Source organism: Ambystoma mexicanum, chromosome 8, assembly GCF_040938575.1.
Source record: "Ambystoma mexicanum isolate Mex_15411 chromosome 8, UKY_AmexF1_1, whole genome shotgun sequence".
NCBI classification, from domain to species: domain Eukaryota; kingdom Metazoa; phylum Chordata; class Amphibia; order Caudata; family Ambystomatidae; genus Ambystoma; species Ambystoma mexicanum.
The window spans coordinates 1,713,970,003-1,713,989,388 of NC_090929.1; the positions used below are offsets into that span (position 1 = coordinate 1,713,970,003).

Consider the following 19,386-nt stretch of genomic DNA (forward strand, 5'->3'; position numbering starts at 1 on the left):
CCTAACCCTCTCCCTACCATAGCCCTGTGCTTACCCTACTCCTGCTAACCCAATACTAACCCTAACCCTCTCCCTACCATAACCCTATGCTTATCCTATGCTGCTAACTCAATACTTACCCTAACCGTCTCCCTACCACAACACTGTGCTTACCCTACTCCTGCTGAACCTATATTAACCCTAACCTTAACATTAATGTTACATATGTCACTATCTATGCCCTTACCCTCTCCCTACATAACCCTAATGCTTACCCTACTCCTGCTAACCCAATACTAACCCTGACCCTCTCCCTACCACAACCCTATGCGTACCCTTCTCCTGCTAATGCAATATTAACCCTAATCCTCACAGTAACCCTAACCCTAATACAAGCCCAGGCTGAAACGCGCCCTAACATTTATGGTAAATAATTCACTACCTGTACCCTAACGCTCTTCCCACCATAGCCCTGTGCTTACCCTACTCCTGCTAACCCAATACAAACTCTAGCTCTACCCTAACCCTATCCGTACCCTAACCCTAACCTAATATGCTGTCTGGCCCCTTACAATATTGACAAACCGTTAATCTCGCAGACGAGGAGCTCTGCTTTACCCTGGGTTGACCCCTGACCCCCATGCACAGCATCTTCTAAGCATTTTGAACCGCCCCCCACAACCTCCCCATAATTGTATTATATCCCATACTCCCCTCCCACATATAACTGAGATTTCGGCAGTCGGAGTTCTGGAGGCGAACATAGTGGTCCTGTCTTTCCTTTAAAGCAAAGCACAGCATCAGCAGTAACATGTCAGGCCTCCAGGCATCAATCAATTCTCGTTAATTTGCAGCACTTGTTGCAGAGCGGCTAAGACTCATTCTAAAATGGCTGCCCCACCATAGCTCTGCATGGGGGTCAGCCTGAGGTCTCATTTTGGGGGAAAACTTTACTTACATAAAAATATTGATATTCTAGAAAATTGCTTCTGGTGATTACACATTTTCTTTTTTTTTTTAAAATGCATGCTAGCACTTGTTTACACCTAATCAGGAACCCAGCCAACTCAATCCCCACTCACTGGTATCTCCCAAGACAGTCACTAACTGGACACATTCCAGTCTGGCTTCTTCCCAAACCCTTTCCCAACGACTAGCTCAGCCTCAAACATGTAAAGGTGACATACTGTCTTGATCCCTGATCATACCTGTGCGCAAACACTGGCACAAGGCCATTCTCTTCTGACTCTTAAACACAAACGTGGGCCAAAAAGCACTTCCCCCATGTCTTAGACTTTATATCTAACAATTTCTTCAAATGCAATCCCATTCTGAACCTTAGCTCGTAACCCTAGGCTTGATAAACCTAGCCCCTAAATATAAACCCCAGTTCAAGGGCCTGGAACCTTCAGCTCATCAGATGATTTGCACAGAGCGGTCTTTCTAAATCTAACCACCACACCCGTGCTGCACACAAGTGTGTGCAGGGGCTGACAGGCAGGTCGGGACCCGGAAGCGCAGGACCACGAGAACGGGTAAGTGTGTGGGCGCGTGTGTGTTTGTGTCTGTGTTTTGTTGTATGTATGTCTTTTGGTTTGGGGGAGTGGGGCTGGTGGGGGGAGGGGTCTAGGGCTGAGAGCCAGGGGTTTGTGGGTGCGTGTGTGTTGTGTGTATGTATTTATAATTTATATAATTTCTCATTTATAACATGCTTAATACCAGCAAGTGGTTTAAAAGAGTGGGATCGGGAGTCGAACATGCGTAGCGCTGCGTTTTCTTGCTTCCAAGACAAACACATTGCCTCCCTGTGGTTTGGTTTGGGGGAGTGGGGGTTGGAGGAATGTAGAGGTGGGGAGGATTAATGGGGTGTGAGGGGTGAAACTACCCAAATATTTAAAAAAGGAACACCGCATTTTAAAGGTCTCAAGAGAAAAAGACCTTTACAATGCCGGTTTTCCGATCAAATGAAAATCGGTCAATGTAAATCTGTCTTTCTCACTTGAGACCTCAAGTTGGGGCTTGTTTACAATATGGGGTAAACTGAAAAGCTCTTTGGAAGCCAGAGGTTGCGCATGATTATTGCCATAAGAGAGGTCTGCGACCTGTGGCTCGCCGGATGTTCTGGACTACGACTCCCATGAGCTCTTACTATTGACCACGCTGGTGAAGGCCATGGGAGTTGCAGTCCAAAACATCTGGAGAGTCAAAGTTTGCAGAACCCTGCTGTAACTTGATGGGTCAAGTATCAAGCACTCTTCGCAGTAGGCGGTGTCCAAGAATTCAACAACATTTGACCAAAAAGTGGTCACCAGAACCTGTTTCCTAAACCTTGGCCTTAACCTCCAAGGTTCAGTGCTTAACCCTTTCCCTCCTGTGTGGAGCATACATTACCTCTCTGCGGGGTCCCTCAGCATCACAATGAACTTGGCACTCGGGTGGAAGGCGCGGATGAAGTCTTGGACCAGGAATGGGGGTTCTGCGCTGCTTGTGTTACCGTAGAAGAACGTCCAGGCATTGTTGTCCCACAGCGTCGAGGCGCTAGCCTCTCCTGAAAAAGAAACACATTGAGTATATGAAGGCATATGCTATGATAGTATATGGTATATGGTATGGTAAGCATTGATAAGTACCAAGAGGGGGCAGGATGCAAAGGCCCTCTCTTAATATACACCTTCATTCATCCAGGATGCTACAGAGCAGTATTCTATGATTTGGGGCGCTATAGTAGGTTCTGGCAGAGCAAGTGAGCTTTATCAATAGTTATACAAAGGACAGCAGTTACTATGATTCAAACAAGCACTGACTCGAGGTTTCTGAGTAAAAGAATATACATTTATTTACACATCAGTTGTAAAACATTTCACTAAAGTAAAGCAGTTGAAAAATCACACTCTTAATACACTACACCCAATAGTTCCTGGACAAGTTAGGCTCAAAATGATTCAAAAAGGGAGGGAAAGACAAAGTTAGGCAGAAATTGAGTAACACCAACAAGTAAGTAGGCAGGGCAATCTAGAAAAGGAACTACAGTGAGGAAATCAGATTAAAAAAGGCCTGGCCCAAAGTCAATGGTTCAAAGTCTTTTGCTCAAGATCACACAGTTCAGGGTAGTTCGCGGTTAAGTCTTTGCCAAGAGTTCAGGACGAAGTTGGTCAGCTGAAAAGTTAGCTTAAAGAATGGAGAAGGACAAGCCCTCGGATTGGCAAAATGTTTCACACACTTTCACCGTGGCTGAACGAAACGAACAACCGGATTTGAACAGTACCTTAAATGGAGAAGAAGGCTGTAGCTGAGGCGGACTTTCCTGGCAGGTCCTGCAGGCTCACGGTTCCTGAAGCGACTGTTGGACTGACACGAAGTAGGAAGACTGGAGGGTTCTGCACTGCCCAGGGAAGAAACCAGCAGCAGAGCAAGCAACGAATAAAAGGTGCACTCCTTAACATGCAAGCAGGGTCCGTTCCTCCTGGCTATCCGGTTCACTGTAGCTCTGTACAGCAAATTCGACCAGAGAAGGGAGGCCTGGCGAGCAGTTTGGTGAACTGGTTTTTCCCACCTGCTCAAGGGGAGAAGATTTCTTGCAGATCTTCCCTGTCGTTGGAGTATGAAGATTCAGACCTGCAGCAGGGCTTCACCAGGCAGTTCAGTCGTTGTAGGGGTCCTCTTCTGTCAGCTTCTCTTCAGTTCTCTCGTTCCAGTGGCGACTCTGCCTTTCCAGCCCCAGAGACCTGCTTTTTATGCAGTTTTCACCCATTCACAGAGCCTGGCTGTCAATCACACAGCCGGATGGCTGTCCCGCGGGACAGTCACCGCAACCAATCAGTTCAGTGTGCGACATGGGTCTCCAAGGAGACCCTGTGCAGGGAGTCCTAAACCCCTCCCTCACATCCTGTCCCCCCCAGACATACAGGTCCCTAAGGAGGGCTTCTGTGAAGAAGCCTGCGAAAGGACGGCGAACAAAGGAACCAAACCTGGTTTGGTGCACATAGTAAAACACGAAAAAGACCTTTACAAAAAGAAATGGCGACTAAACCCAGCTGCAACCGTATACAAATGTATATGGTCTAGCAGGTTTAATTTCGAGGCTACCAAGATAGCCTAAACCAATACCAGGGCTATTTAAGATAACCGCGTTAGGAAAAATAGTTTAGTTACCACTGCCACCAGCCACGTCTTAATGAAATGGGAGCGAAAAAATGCTCCAAGAGAAACAGACAAAAGGGGATAAGTATTAACCCTTTCCAGAACTCTATTTAAGATAGTTTGTACTGGGTCTGTGAGTTTTTAAAAGAGACTAATAACGTCAATGGCAACTTTACATATTCTGGGAGACAGTAGTGAGTCCCAGAAAATGGAGTCATAGTTGGGAACACAAAAAGACTGTCACTGCACTGACGGTGCTGTGTAACACACAGTAAAAAGATGATGCCTATGGAGTAGGTGAGGCTCCATAGTCTGTGAACACAAGGAAATGTTAAACACACACACAGCAAAACACATGTAAGAGTGGGAAAAAAGGCTCACACTCTTACCAGGTGAAAAATATAAACCCCAGAACTCCAGCAAAGCTGTTGAGGGACTCAGTAGGTAAGGGAAATTGGCCATTCTGGAGAATTCTCCCTAACAGTTCCCAACAACGGTCTATGTGTTGTGAGCTTGGCTGTGTGACGTGTGACAGAAGACTCAATTGGCATGCTTGCCTGGGTGACACCAGTGCATGTGTTGTGAGCATTGCTTTGTGTCATGTGACAGAAGACTCAATTGGCATGCTTGCCTGGGTGACACCAGTGCATGTGTTGTGACCCTGGCTGTGTGTCATGTGACAGAAGACTCAATTGGCATGCTTGCCTGGGCGACACCAGTGGCTGCGTTGTGAGCTTGGCTGGGGTTCATGTGACAGAAGACTCAAGTGGCGTGCTTGCCTGGGCGACACCAGTACCTGCGTTGTGAGCTTGGCTGTGTGCCGTGTGACAGAAGGCTCAATTGGCATGCTTGCCTGGGCGATACCAGTGCATGTGTTGTCAGCTTGGCTGTGTGTCGCGTGACAGGGTTCTCAATTGGCATGCTTGCCTGGGTGACACCAGTGCCTGCGTTGTGAGTTTGGCTGTGTGCCTTGTGACAGAAGGCTCAATTGGCATGCTTGCCTGGGCGACACTAGTGCATGCGTTGTGAGCTTGGCTGTGTGTCGTGTGACAGGGGAATCAGTTGGCATGCTTGCCTGGGCGACACCAGTGCTGTGTTGTGAGCTTGGCTGTGTGTCGTGTGACAGGGGACTCAATTGGCATGTTTGCCTGGGCAACACCAGTGCCTGCGTTGTGAGCTTGGCTGTGTGTCGTGTGACAGAAGACTCATTTGTCATGCTTGCATGGGCGACATCAGTGCCTGCATTGTCAGCTTGGCTTTGTGTCGTATGGCAGGGGACTCAAAGGGAATGATTGTGTAGTGAGTTCTAGATCATACTGGAGGAAACGGTTTGGGCAATGGTATGTGTTAATGTCTGGGGTTGTTGTTGTTGTGTTCTATGCCTGTGCATGGTCGCAAGTGTCTAGAAGAGTGTGGTTCTTGTTGAGTCTTCGATTGTAGGATCACTGGAGATGGCCCATTGGGCAGGCCGAAGCACAGTTTTGAGTTAGTGGTTATCTTATTTGGGAGGGCATTGTATGTGCTCTGTTTCAGCATTGGATGGCGGAGCGGTTCCATGTCTTGCTGTCAGGTTGTGTGTGATAATTTAAATGAGGCAAAGGTGGAAAGTGAGTGTGTGCCTACTGTGAGTGGGTTGCCCTCTTGCAATGTTTGAGTTGTGAGGTTTGGCCTTTAGCTCTGTGGTGGTTGTGGAAAGGTGTGGTGTGAGTATGCGTGGTGTTTAAGAGTAACACACTATCAGCCGTTTTGCCTTTGTACAAAGCAGTAAAGTGACAAAATACATGACCAGGCGGGCCTGTTGCTCATTATTGGGTAAACATCACAGCTTTGATAGCCAAAAAGCTGCTCTTGCTGCAGCCTGACTCCCATGCAGCCAATCACAGGCCGCTTGCGCTGCAAATCCCACAACGCAAACCACTGAGCCACTAGCTTTGGCAAAGACAATACTTTTGTCTTTTGCAGAAGTTCATTCAATCAGACATTTAGAGGCTTGCGTTTGTGTTGGGCCTGTGGGAGAGTTTTGCTTTTCTTTTGGTACCAAAAGGGTCAAACACATGGCGGGAGGAGGAACAGGCATGTGGCATGCCGTGGAGAGGGTCAGGACTAGAGGAAGAGGAGAGAGGTTGTGCAGAGCACAGGATTCAGGACCCTAGGAAAGGGAGGCGACGAGACACTCTTAACCTGTTCTCTAGAAATGCTGACAACCAAACCCAGCCAGCTCTGCCGTGAAGTGAAAGGGAAACTCCACCTGTACCCGCAATCGTGAGATCGCCCCAATGACGTCTAGAGAACCAGTAGGCAAGGGGGAACCATTATGGGGGAGGAAGGATCGCTCAGGGACAACGCGGTAGTCTTGGACCAAGACAACGCAGCGCAACACAGGTTGAAATCCCACTCTTAGAAACCACTCGTTGGTATTAAGTGCATCATAAAAGAACAATTATGATTATGTCCATCCCGGGGAAGACCCCTCGTTTGAAGTACATTTTGAGAAGATAGAAAGGGTCAGCCTAGGACGACCCCAGAAGAGGAGAATTTAGGCTGAATACTCACCAAGTCACTGAATTGTTTAGTTTTCTAACCTTGAATCTTGGCCTTGTTTTGATCAATGGCCATGATATGACCTTGTGTTTATAGAGAACATGTGTCATTTCATTGTCATGAAGGTTCAAGTATTGATTGCGTGGCTTGATAAAGCCATGGTCTGTCAAGTCGGTGTCTAGCTCATAGCCTGGAGCGAATGGGAGTGTAAAAAAACCTGTGGGTCCCCAGTTGAACCCATACGTGCCTGTGATCTATGATTCTTTTTATTCAAAATAGCTTCTGTTGTAGCTGGTGCATCTCCTGGCAGCGTTGGTGGGTTCGTAAATCACTTAACACATCATATTTGGTTTCCATAGGAACGAAGTTGTTTGTAAACTAGTTTCTGTATTTTTCCTTGGGTGGGTTCAGATTTCTGAAGGCATCGGTCTGTCTGTCTGTCTGCCCGCCGGCCCAACACACCCTGTCTACTGCGGAAGAAAAGGGAGCTTTATGGTACATGTGGAGGTCAGGCTGGAGTCATGAAGTCACCCTGTGTTCAGTCTGTCAGTAAATGGAATGTGCGTGTCCACGGCTCCACGCCAAGAATATCACGGGAACTCGTGGCATCTACTCAGTAATGTGTCGCCAGGTGTGCGGGGTGCTCTGCACTAATCCAAGGCACACAGAGTACGAGCTAACCCCACAGAAGCCCTACTCGTGCCTTCAACAGCTCTGGCTCGGCTTTAGAATGTGCTGACTCGACATGTACACGTGTGCATTCAATGTTCACTCACTGTCTGTACAGTTTCTATAATGGGCCGTGTGACACTACTGTCATGAGAGACCTCCACTGGGGAGAACTCCAAGCTTGTGGGGCACCTCTCTTTCCCTGAAAAACGGCTCTTATCCAATCCCTTTAAGAAATTCCCGGGTCCCGTGGCATGCAGGTGGTAGGCCAGAGTGAGGGTGCGGCTACATATGGTATCTTTGGGGTCCAATGTGTTGCACGGGTGAAAACCACCAAACCTCGGAGGACTGAATGCAATTCTGCGACCAGCGGAGTCCAAACATTGGCAATGCCACTGTTATAGGCCGCTACTGGGCGGCCCGGCCGCAGAACCCAAATCCTGAATGAATAGTGTGTGGAAGCTGGTAGGAGACGTGCCCACCAAGAGTCTACCTCGGTGAGGCCATCAGACCCATCCATTGATCGTGAACATGAAATCCACTTTGAGGTCGAGACTCGCCTCCTGGTTTGTGGGACCCAGAAAAGGGCAGAGTAGTGTTTACTGCACGTAGGTGACTCTCGGCCGAGCTGCTCATTCCATGGCTGTGCCCACCCCAGACCCGTCCACTCCAGGGGTGCCTGTATGAGTGGGGGGCATATTCGTGAGTTCCGCTGACCCGAGCAAGGCGCATTTACACACGCTGCACAGAGGAGTTGTACATTGGGGGCATGCAAGCTTTTAGGGGGCAGGTGTCTCGTGCAGGGGTGTGCCCCAGCAGGTGGCATGGACGGCTCTTCTCAATGTTGGGGAGCATGTAAAGGCAAAGCAGAAACCCCCATTCTCAGTGTTTTCATGTTGCCCTGCCAAGACCCCAGAGATCCACACGAGAAGGGGAGCGCACTCTGAGAGTCGATTAACCGCTTAAAAGTGAGAGCAGGGTCTTAAGTTGGGTTCCTGGCCAGGCATGACACTGACACCAGTGTGGGAACAGGAAACATCTTTTCTAAGTTCCTGCTCCGGGTACAGGGTACAGGAATACATTTAGGCCACATCAGTTAAGTTACTAGGACAGAACATCCACCGGCATCCTCTCTCAGTCACCCATCTTCTCAACTGCACATTCACAGAACCCTTCAGAAGGTAATATTATCACCCCCAGCATTCCATGTCAGTCACTCCTAGACGTCCATGCCAGTCATTCCCAGCATTCCATGCCAGTCACTCCCAGCAGTCCATGCCAGTCACTCCCAGCAGTCCATGCCAGTCACTCCCAGCATTCCATGTCAGTCACTCCCAGCATGCCATGTCAGTCACTCCTAGCAGTCCATGCCAGTCACTCCCAGCAGTCCATGCCAGTCACTCCCAGCATTCCATGTCAGTCACTCCCAGCATGCCATGTCAGTCACTCCTAGCAGTCCATGTCAGTCACTCCCAGCAGTCCATGGCAGTCACTCCCAGCATTCCATGTCACTCACTCCCAGCAGTCCATGCCAGTCACTCCCAGCATTCCATGCCAGACACTCCTAGCAGTCCATTCCAGTCACTCCCAGCAGTCCATGCCAGTCACTCCCAGCATTCCATGTCAGTCACTCCTAGCAGTCCATGCCAGTCACTCCCAGCATGCCATGTCAGTCACTCCTAGCAGTCCATGTCAGTCACTCTCAGCAGTCCATGGCAGTCACTCCCAGCATTCCATGTCACTCACTCCCAGCAGTCCATGCCAGTTCCTCCCAGCATTCCATGTCAGTCACTCATAGCAGTCCATGTCAGTCACTCCCAGCAGTCCATGACAGTCACTTCCAGCAGTCCATGCCAGTCACTCCTAGCATTGCATGTCAGTCACTCCCAGCAGTCCATGCCAGTCACTCCCAGCATTCCATGTCAGTCACACCTAGCAGTCCATGCCAGTCACTCCCAGCAGTTCATGCCAGTCACTCCCAGCATTCCATGTCAGTCACTCCCAGCAGTCCATGTCAGTCACTCCTAGCATTCCATGTCAGTCACTCCTAGCAGTCCATGCCAGTCATTCCCAGCATTCCATGTCACTTACTCCCAGCAGTCCATGTCAGTCACTCCTAGCATTCCATGTCAGTCACTACTAGCAGTCCATGCCAGTCACTCCCAGAAGTCCATGCCAGTCACTCCCAGCATTCCATGTCAGTTTCTCCTAGCAGTCCATACCAGTCACTCCCAGCAGTCCATGCCAGTCACTCCCAGCATTCCATGTCAGTCACTCCTAGCAGTCCATGCCAGTCACTCCTAGCAGTCCATGCCAGTCACTCCCAGGATTCCAAGTCACTCAGGGCAGGGTGCAGGGAAAGACAAGAGAAAACACATGGCTCTCCTATATAATGTAGAAGATTATTTCTGTAGTCCTGTGAGTGCTGGTATGTGAACAAGTGTATAAGGCATTATGTATTTATTTTATTTTATTGGTAATTTGTAAGGCGCCTATACAACAAATGGTATTTCAAGGCGCCACAAGATGAAAAGGGGGAGGTGGAAAAGGGAGAAAGATACAATAAAGGTCCTACTAGGCTTTGTGACATTCTGATCGTGCAAGTGCAGAAAAAGAATTGGAAGGGAGAGAGGGGCGGTGGGGGTAAGTGAAGGAATGCGCAGAAAACAAAGTGGTAGGTGGGAAGGGAAAAGGAGGAAGAGGCAAAGTATAAGTGCTAAGGGGAGGGTCAACATGATAAGAGCGAGGTAGACTGGGAGGGGAGTACTCAGAGTGATCCAGGCCGCCAGTCACTGAGGAAGAAAAAATGTGTTAGCAGGGGAGGGGAGGAGTGAAAGACGGAGAGAAAAGGAGAGTCTTGAGGAGCTTCCAGAATTTAAGGAGATCCGGCTCAAGCCTGAGTGGGGTAGGGAGACCATTACAGAGGAAGGCTCCTGCGGAAGAGACATCTACCCCCCACTCTCTGCTTAGAGAAGTCCCTGATTTGCAGAGATTCGGAGCTAGAAGACCAAAGGGCTGTAGCAGGGAGGTATTTATGGAGAGAGAGTTTGATTTAGTGGGGCCCCAGGCTCCAGAAAGCCTTTTGGGTGATGCAGATGGTTTTGAATTTGTTCTTTGCTGCAACTGGAAGCCAGTGGAGAGAAATTAGGACTGGAGAGATGCAGCCCATAAGCTTGAGGCCAAGGATAAGTCTTGCAGTCCCACTCTGGATTACCAGAAGTGGGCGAAGGGAGGATGAAGGAAGATTGAGGAAGAGGCTGTTGCAGTAGTCAGGCCTAGAGAGAACCAGGGCTCTGGAAACAAGTAGTTTCTGGGGGAAAATGAGGAAAGGGAGAATTCATCTGAGGAGGTGTAGCTGATAGTGGGCCTTCTTGGCAAGGTCTGCGATGTGAGGAGAGAAGGAGAGAGAGGGGTCGAAGATGACACCAATGGTTTTTGCCTCACAAGAGGGTCAGGGAAGGGGACCCACAGAGGGCAGCCAGAGGGAGTGAGGGAAGGTGGGAGCAGAGGTACCAATGAGAAGAAGGATCTCCGTCTTGCTGGCATTAAGGCAGAGATCATTGGCAGCGCACTATGACTGAATAGCAGTCAGACAGTCAGGGATGAGAGAGGAGGAATAGGAGAAAGAGAAGGGGAGCTTGAAGGAGAGCTGCGTGTCATCTGCATAACACTGGAAGTGAGGCGAGAAGGAAGAGATCAAGTGGGCCAAAGGGGCAAGGTAGATGTTGAAAAGGCACGACGAGAGGATGGAGCCTTGAGGGACGCCACAGGTGGAGAGAGTGATAGAGGAGAGAATCGGGCCCAGTTGAACCTGGGACGGTGGATCAGAAAGGAAAGAGGTCAACCAGTCCAGTGCCAGGCCCGTGATAAGAGTGTCACAGAGCCGATTTGTCAGAGTGGCATGATTGACTGTGTCCAAGGCACAGGATAGATACAGGAGGATAAGAACGGATGGAGAGTTAGAATCAAAATTAGAGAGCAAGTCTTCACGGGTGTCCATTGGAACAGTTTCCGTGCCTCTGGCTGCTCTGATGCCAGACTGGTGGTCATGAAGTCAACCAATATATTCAGTGTAGTGGATAAACTGGGAGATGGCCAGCTTCTCCAAGAGTTTGCCCAGTAAGTGGGTAATGGAGATGGGGCTGTAATTAGCAGGGTGGGGGTCAGAAGGGGCTTTTTAGGAAAGGATGCACAAAGGAGTGCTTGAGGGGTAGGGGGAGGAGCCAGTGGCAAAGGAGTAATGACAGAAATTGGTCAGGGAAGGCATAAGGGAGGCAATGTTGTCCTTGATGGTTCTGGAGGAGCAGAGGAGGCAATGTCCTCCTTGATAGTTCTGGAGGAGCAGAGGAGGCAATGTCGTCCTTGATGGTTCTGGAGGAGCAGAGGAGGCAATGTCGTCCTTGATGGTTCTGGAGGAGCAGAGGAGGCAATGTCACCCTTGATGGTTCTGCAGGAGCAGAGGAGCACCTGTTTGGAGGAGACTTTCATAGAGAGGGCTAGCATAGAGACCTCATCCGGTGCTATGGGAGAGAAGGAGGAGAGAAGTAGGGAAGGGGAGAGCACAGCCAAGGGAGGCAAGAGAGCTGGGGAGGGAGGACAGAGGGGGGTAGAGGAGAGTGAGGACAGGATGTCCTGAGTTATGGAAAGGAAGTGAGTGGCCAGTGATGTACAGAGGGTGAAGGATGGCGGGGGAAATGTGGAGATTGCAGAAGGATCGAGTTTGCCGGAGTTGTTAGTGACCCGAAGATGGTCAGTTGGTAAATAGTTGGTTGGGTTGTAATTTATTTGACCTTTTCATAAATACATACTACATTATTCTGAAGCCCTGGTCCCTTTGTCTTATCACTGACAATCTCGGTCGCCACTGGGCCACGCCGCCTGTGCCAACGTATTTTTACTCAGTATCAGATTTGCCCTCAGTGAATGCCTACCTGGGGTGCAGAGCCCTTGTACCGCTTGTCTGAGCGGGAAGCATTTCCACCCCCCGCCTGGCTGTTCTGGACACTTTATACTGCATTTTCCTTGTGTGCAACCTCCCAATGCCTGACATAAGAGGGGATGCCCTCATCTGGGGGCTTTAGGTTTGCTTCCTTGTTTTTAGTGCTGGATACAGGTTTCGAAATGGAGGCCACTGCTCCCGAAGGATTGCCCAAAATAGAAACATGGTCTGAAGAGGACAAGCTATAGATTTCCTGTTTTGACCAACCTCAGGAGAACAGCAGTCCCTCATAGTAGCCAGGCATGCCACCCACAGCTCTGCTCAGAGTCCCTGGACGCAACGGCTGGGTGCCTTGAATGTTGGGGGTGGAGCTGTCCTGGATATATCCGCATCCCCAAAGGTTGACTCTCGCGTGAGCTTGCTTCTGGGGAAAAGGGGGGGGCTGCCCCTATTATGCTGCTCTTCTGTGCTCCGTCACAGATCTGCCTGGGATCAAGGTGGTGCCAGATCATGGATCAAACTGTTATCATAAAAAAGAGCAAGAATAACAGGATCTTCCCAACCCCAAAACATCGGGATGGTTCTTCTCCTTGGGCTTTTACTAGGCGTCTCTGCCTCTGGAAGGCCTCACGCCATGTCCTTCCTAGCCACCCACGGCTCTCGGGTCAGCCCAATCTCTCAAATATCCATCTCCGTCCTTAAAGTTCAAAAGGGGGTTCTGACACCCCTTTTCAGTTGCAGTGGTGTTGAAGTCTCCAGGGATTCCTAACCCCTTCTTCACTTGATGGAACACTTGCAGGCTTTCCAGCGTCCACTTGCCCGAGACACACACTAGTGTTCAGCCTTGCCTGCAGATGGGTGAGATGGACTCACCGGCATGGATCGCTGCAGAGGTATCGCTTCTGGGCAGCCTCCTGCTTCTTCCTCTTTCACCGCTCTGATGCTATTGTATCCTTCATGTGCAACTCTCCCACCTTCGAGTCATGCCAAGGACCAGGATGTCCACTGGGACCTTCCTGTTCTGTCTGAATATGGCACCAATATCCTCCTTCTCCTCAGTCCCATCTTAACCAACTCCACTACCCACTGCCTGGTCCTCCCAATGTTAACTCCACCACCATTTCCTTGCCTCCACGGTAGCACCTCCACCTCCTGACTTTATCACTCCTGCTTCTTCTATACCCTCCCCCCTATCACTCTCTCATGCTGCAGTGTCAGAATTGTATGCTGGACAAAAGCTTTGTAAACAGGTTAAGCTCTCCAAATATGCAGAGAGTGCTAGGTTACGGTGAATTTGTAATATTTTATCGCCCTCAAGGCAATGGTCTTTTGGGAGACAATAAATCTGTAGGTTTGTGTCACACCCGGGGGAAGCTGTGGTCAGAAATATGCGAACCTGCAGCACTGTATGAAACACTCGTCTACGGAGCTAACCGCGAGGCCAGCTGGCCACTGGAAGTGACTCTTGTGATATCCCGGTGAAACCAGAAGTCGAAAGGTTGAGAATTAGAACCATTGTATCAAGTGTGGGTCTCTGGAGCTCCAGCAGCCACTCACTGAGGCTTGGAAATGTCTTTTCTGACACCACAGGTTGGACTGTAACAGTATCAGGGCAAGTTCTGCTACATTGTGTCAATGAAAATGACTCTGGTCAAAGTGAGGCATTCTTAATTCTTTGCTAGCACTTTGTGTCTGACTACAGAGAGATTCAGGCTTGCTCAGTTAGGGAGGGGTCTACTATGCGTGCCCCATGCCGCCTCACAAGGTTACATGGTGGGTCAAAGCTCCTAGGGCGGTGTTGCCTTGGTTTACTAGGCTGTGGGGGAAGGTCCTGGCCTGCAGAATTGTCCTGATGTGCTGGTGGTCTGACCAGATCTTCTGTGATTATCCTCTTCCCTATTATGGTGACAAGGGAGGCTGGTCAGGGGATCCTCTCCATACCTTCCCTGGTTTGGGAGGAACCTTCCCCCCTGTCATACAGACCCTTGGGAGGCACCTGCCCGCCTCTCGTACACACTTGTTCCTTTGTGCAGGCAGAGGGCTTCAGCACAGCTCTTAGCCACATCTGTTGGAAAAGGATCCAAATAGTTGCATTGATGCTCTATGGAGAAAAGATCATCTTGAGGGTTGACGTGCTGAGGCCAACCACCCAACATTGTGTCATGTGGGAGTGAGAGGGATAGGGTTATTGCTGGATGCAGTCATGACATCTACTACCGATGACTGCAGAGCCAAGACAAGATCTAGCCGGGTGGGCAGATAGTGTTTGGAATCCTCGCTGGAAACCATATCCGAGTGAAGACCCAAGAAGATGGCAGGAAGGCTGCAAATGTGGGAATTAGCAGTGACTGGATGGCCGCTAAAGGCTCAATGGGTACAGCCCTGTGGATCGGAGCCCAGTCGGTTCTCAGATCCTAAAAGACCTATTTAACCCAGAAGTCTCCACCCACACCTTACCTATCAACTGAATGTGGGGACAAAGTCAAATCTTGTGACCCCAGCTGCACTTGTTGCATGTTCCTTGGGTTCTACACTAACAGACCGCTTATTCAAGGAGCACATAGTAAGGAAGACACAAATGTTTTCGTAACAACTTCCTCTCCTGCGGAAAATCAAGCCCTTCCTCTCACCAAATAACTTCAGGTCTGCCATCCAAGTGTAGAGGAGGTCCCAAATATGGCCTGCACTCCAGCCACCCATTTTGAGAGACCAGAAGCATACTCACCAAGATATGTGACGTATAGGAACCAAATAAACCAACAGAGAGCCACAGTGGGGCTCTGTCCAGTACCCATCAGAAGGACTTGTATACCTATTGAAGCGCCAATAACCACACAACCATGGGCTGCAAGGTACCCATTAAGACAACCATACCAGCAGCTGATGCGAAATGAAGACCACTTACAAACTGTCCCGGTAGAGACCCAAAGGGCCCTCATTGAAGGCAAATGGTGATGACACATTGGCCCGGAGAGACGGTTCAGGTGAACGAAATGATGATCAAAAGATTACACTTTACGATGAGATGATATGAATATGGATGTAACGGACATAGAAGAAGGGACGATATTGAAATATAAAGAAACGTAACCATTGAAAACAGGATGAAAATATGTAACTGGCTAAATGCCTGCTTGCAATGCTTAGTAGAAGGATAGAGGGGCAAGCGCCAACTATATATCTACCTCAAGCAACACATTATACAAGTGCGACTCCATTTTACAAAAGCAGAATTAAACCTAGGATGATAGAGGACGAACAGGCCAGGATTCATAAACTAGCTCAAAGTCAGACGAAAGAGCGGAATCAAAACTCAGCAAGAAGCAGCTCATGACAAGGAATTCAAGGTCAACCCAAGGAAGGGAGGAGAGCAGCAACTCCGAAGAATCGAAACTTAAGAGCAAAGAAGCATGCCCCGTGAAGGTCGATATAAGGAGGCCCAGACAGGTGGCGAGGCCGAACAAAGAATCAAATACACAAATAGAGGGAAAATGAAGCCGATTCACGGTGAACAGACACGTGACCAGCCTGGCAAGGAGAGGTGCTCACATCTGATGTCATCTGAACCCAGAGGATGCAATAACTTTTCCGGATAACAAGCTACAGTTTCGAAGCCATCCTCAGCCAACTAATTGACACATGGGCCTGAGGGGAGTGATTGATGGAAGGGAGGCAGGGTGAACGATGGGGCATACCGCACCTGGGTGTCCAGTCTGCATGCTGCTAATTAAAGTGGAGATTTATGCCTAGGGGTGTAACCCACCCAATCACAATGGACCAAATAATCTAGGGTCCTTTAGGGAGTAGAACCAATAAGACGTTGTACTTTTAGTGACGTCTATCATGTGTGTTGTAGAGGGATGGGTATAGAGGCCCACCGATAAGAGTTATCCAATTCCTACACTCTGTTACCATATACAGATATAGTACCTATACTTAAGTTACCTTTTTCAACCAATAGAATTGCATGTCAAACTTATGAGTTTTACACGTCAATGATGATGAAAATTTGCTATAAAAGTTACTGTTTGCATGAAGAATTGGGAAGTTGAAGCAAGACACGCAATCGCAGCTCTGATGATTTCCATTTGTTTCACCGTTTTTTGTACTTGTCATTAAACGGACTTCCCTTTGCCAAACCATTGACTTGTCCTTATTGATTGATGTTGGAGTAAGAGAATCCTGCACCCCATCCTCCTCAAGGTGCAGCTATCTCGACTTAAGGTGCCGGAGGGCGAGCTCTGAATCTCATGGGCCCGTTCAGAGGTCACTCTGCCCTCCAGTACACTTGGTACCGACGAGGATGGTTTTGACCATCAACTATTGAGTTTTGATTATTGATAAGACACCTATTGACCGTCAACACGAAGTAACTCTAGGTCTTCGGCAATATCACAAGTCCTTTGCCATTTTGGCCGAGTAGACTGTGAAGCTTCCCATGGACAATGATAGCGTAATACTGTCCAAAAAACTGCAGTGAGTTGAAGGCACCCGTTTTACAAAACAGAAACCCTTCCATTCCTATGGGCAGAGGATCAGACCAATGACCAAAAAAAGGCAGTATCGTAGGCGGTGATCCCGAAGATTCAGAGAGGAACGATGCGAGCGGTGAGTGAAATGAAAATTGATGTTTTGGCAAATGTCCTTAGGCAATAGAACAAGTAAGGGGAAAGGTAACTGAGAGAGGTGGAGAAAAACAAAATAGTCAGAAGCAGAGAAGATTGTAGGGGATAATGACTCGAGAATAATTGAATAAAAAGAGAGTATACCGGGGAGGACACCTGAGATGAAGAGAGAGGATACCGGGGAGGACACCCGAGATAAAGAGAGAGGATACCGAGGGGGACACCCGAGGTAAAGAATAGGCCTTGTTCCTGCACTTTAATATAGCGGTCAGAAGAAACGTGAACTCATAGTCCCACATAATAGGGAAAAATTAGGCTACTACGATGATTAAAGACGTCGTAAAAGGAGTTTGTTTAAACTCCATGTCGGGGTATTGATTAGAAGGCAGAGATATCTGTGTCCAGCTGGTGTCTGTCTAGTCTGTTTAATGTTTGTCATACATGTTCTGCTTATGTGTCACATGTAAGGAAATTTGTCTCCTTGTTGTTTGAAATTGATCAAGGGGTTTTACGCGATTCTATAGTTGAGAGGGAATCGCACATGAATTGATGTTCTTGAGTAATATGGTGATATAAAATTTGTCGGGAAAAGATTGGATTGGAGCTTGCGATATTTGGTGCTTGCTCATATTGTTGGGTGTGGTGAAGTTGCATGAAAGTATTGCTAGAACAGATTTAAGCATGGAAGATATTACTCTGCTAACACACTTATGTAAACAATTGCCTAAACATGCACCCAAGCTTAAGAAATATAGTACAGAGTGGGTTAATGGTACCGCCGACATGATGTTTATACCCTGGCCACAGAACGGGTCCTTATCTAAAGCCGTCTTACAACATATGACGACTTACTTGCATGACACATATACAGGAAAACAACTAGAGAAACGCCTCGCTGTTCTAGAACTTTGCAAAATGTTCGAACACTCGATAGAGGAAGAGCCACCTTCAGACTGGATATTAAATGCATGCACGGAGGGGTGGTGAGATGCCTACCGCACCACCTGCCTCGCCTGAAACAGAAACTGAGGGAAGTAAGGCAGGGGGACTCTACCCCCTAAGAGAGCTCAAGGCAGCCACGGGGTACAGCAACCCCGCATATGAGTCACCTACGTACAATAGTGCCGAAATTAAGGAGAAGGATCAGGATAAAAATATTACCTCTGTAGTCCTGAGGGACAAGGAGAGACGCGATGATGAGAGGAAGGATCAGGCACAGACAAGTGCACCTCTCGATAAGGAGAGAGAGGGAACAAAATGGAAAGGAAGTGAAGACAGAACTGATGAGAAAGCATTCGCAAAAGACGAATGGATGCGAGGACAGATATTGTTGAAACTCAATGGAAAAGGAAGTGATGATATGAGACCGAGAGAGAGGTCTGATGAGACACAGAGAAGGGAGAAGGAGAAGGAAAGGGAGATAAGGATCAAAAGGATAAAAAGGAAAGATAGGCTAAGGAGAGAACAGCTATATCTCGAAGAGCAAGGAAAACAACTCAGTTGCAAACAGATTGTAGCCTATAACCAGTACAGGCAGAACCTGGAAAAACTGGAAGAAGAGCAGAGAACACATGAAAAAAGGATAAGGAGGCGAGACGATGAGGAAGTTCGAAGGGCAAATGATTGTAGAAATGAAAGGAGAAGGGAAGAAGATAAGGTCAGAGAAGTAGCCAGGAAGCGCAAAGACAGAGGGCCCGCAATCTCGAATATCAGAAGCGGGGAGTTAAAAAACCCAATCCTGTTGTAGAATGGGAAGACATTGAAGAATTTTTCCTTGTGTACAATTCAGTACCAGGCACGACTAGGGCAAATATTGAAGATGACTTCGACACCAGAAGCATCGGGGAAACGATCGATAAGATATATGATGAAATGGGGTTAGAACCGATATCCCAAGGGGAAGACGAGCGCTTGGAAAGCACTCAGCTGTATGACATTGAAGACGTCACCCGAAGTAGTGGGAGCAGGAGACTGTCCCTGGATAGGCTATAAATCAGTAAGAACGATGATGACGCAAGGAGTTGCGTGAATTGGGAGCAATCGATGTCCAACTCCAGAGAAGATACGGAGTGCGAGACAAATGAAGAAGGGAGAAGGCGCAAAAAGCGTCTCCCAAGGGACAGAGGGGTGAGATGGTCAGACGCTAGCGAGTCCGCACCAAGGCATCAGAATCTGTATCACAGTCTGACTGACACGGAGGAACACCCCATGGTCAGAGGGGGGTGTCAGCACCCACCTATGCAGACAGGTTGAGGACATTGCCAGGTGGGGGAAGAGAAAGAAGGCTGCGCATTCCAATTTCCACTGTTAGAAAAGGGGGGAGCAAGACCGCAATATATTCCATGGCCACACATGGATCAAGAAAACTTGAAAAACAAGCTTCCAATGTTGACATCGGGAGCTGGGAAGTGGATACACGAGTTAGAAAAGATGACAGGGGTGTCACGTTAGCTATTGAGGACATTAAAGGTCTTCTGATTGCCATACTCAGTG

General features: G+C 48.6%; 1 protein-coding gene across 4 annotated transcripts in view; it reads right to left on the reverse strand.

The window, feature by feature from the left end:
- CHST15 (carbohydrate sulfotransferase 15) overlaps positions 1–19,386 on the reverse strand; it is a 615,742-nt gene that overhangs the window by 164,659 nt on the left and 431,697 nt on the right. For all 4 annotated transcript variants that reach the window (XM_069612030.1, XM_069612031.1, XM_069612034.1 and 1 more), the window contains one exon: positions 2,371–2,527. In XM_069612030.1, the coding sequence (XP_069468131.1) occupies positions 2,371–2,527 (157 nt within the window). The remainder of the gene's footprint in view (positions 1–2,370; positions 2,528–19,386) is intronic.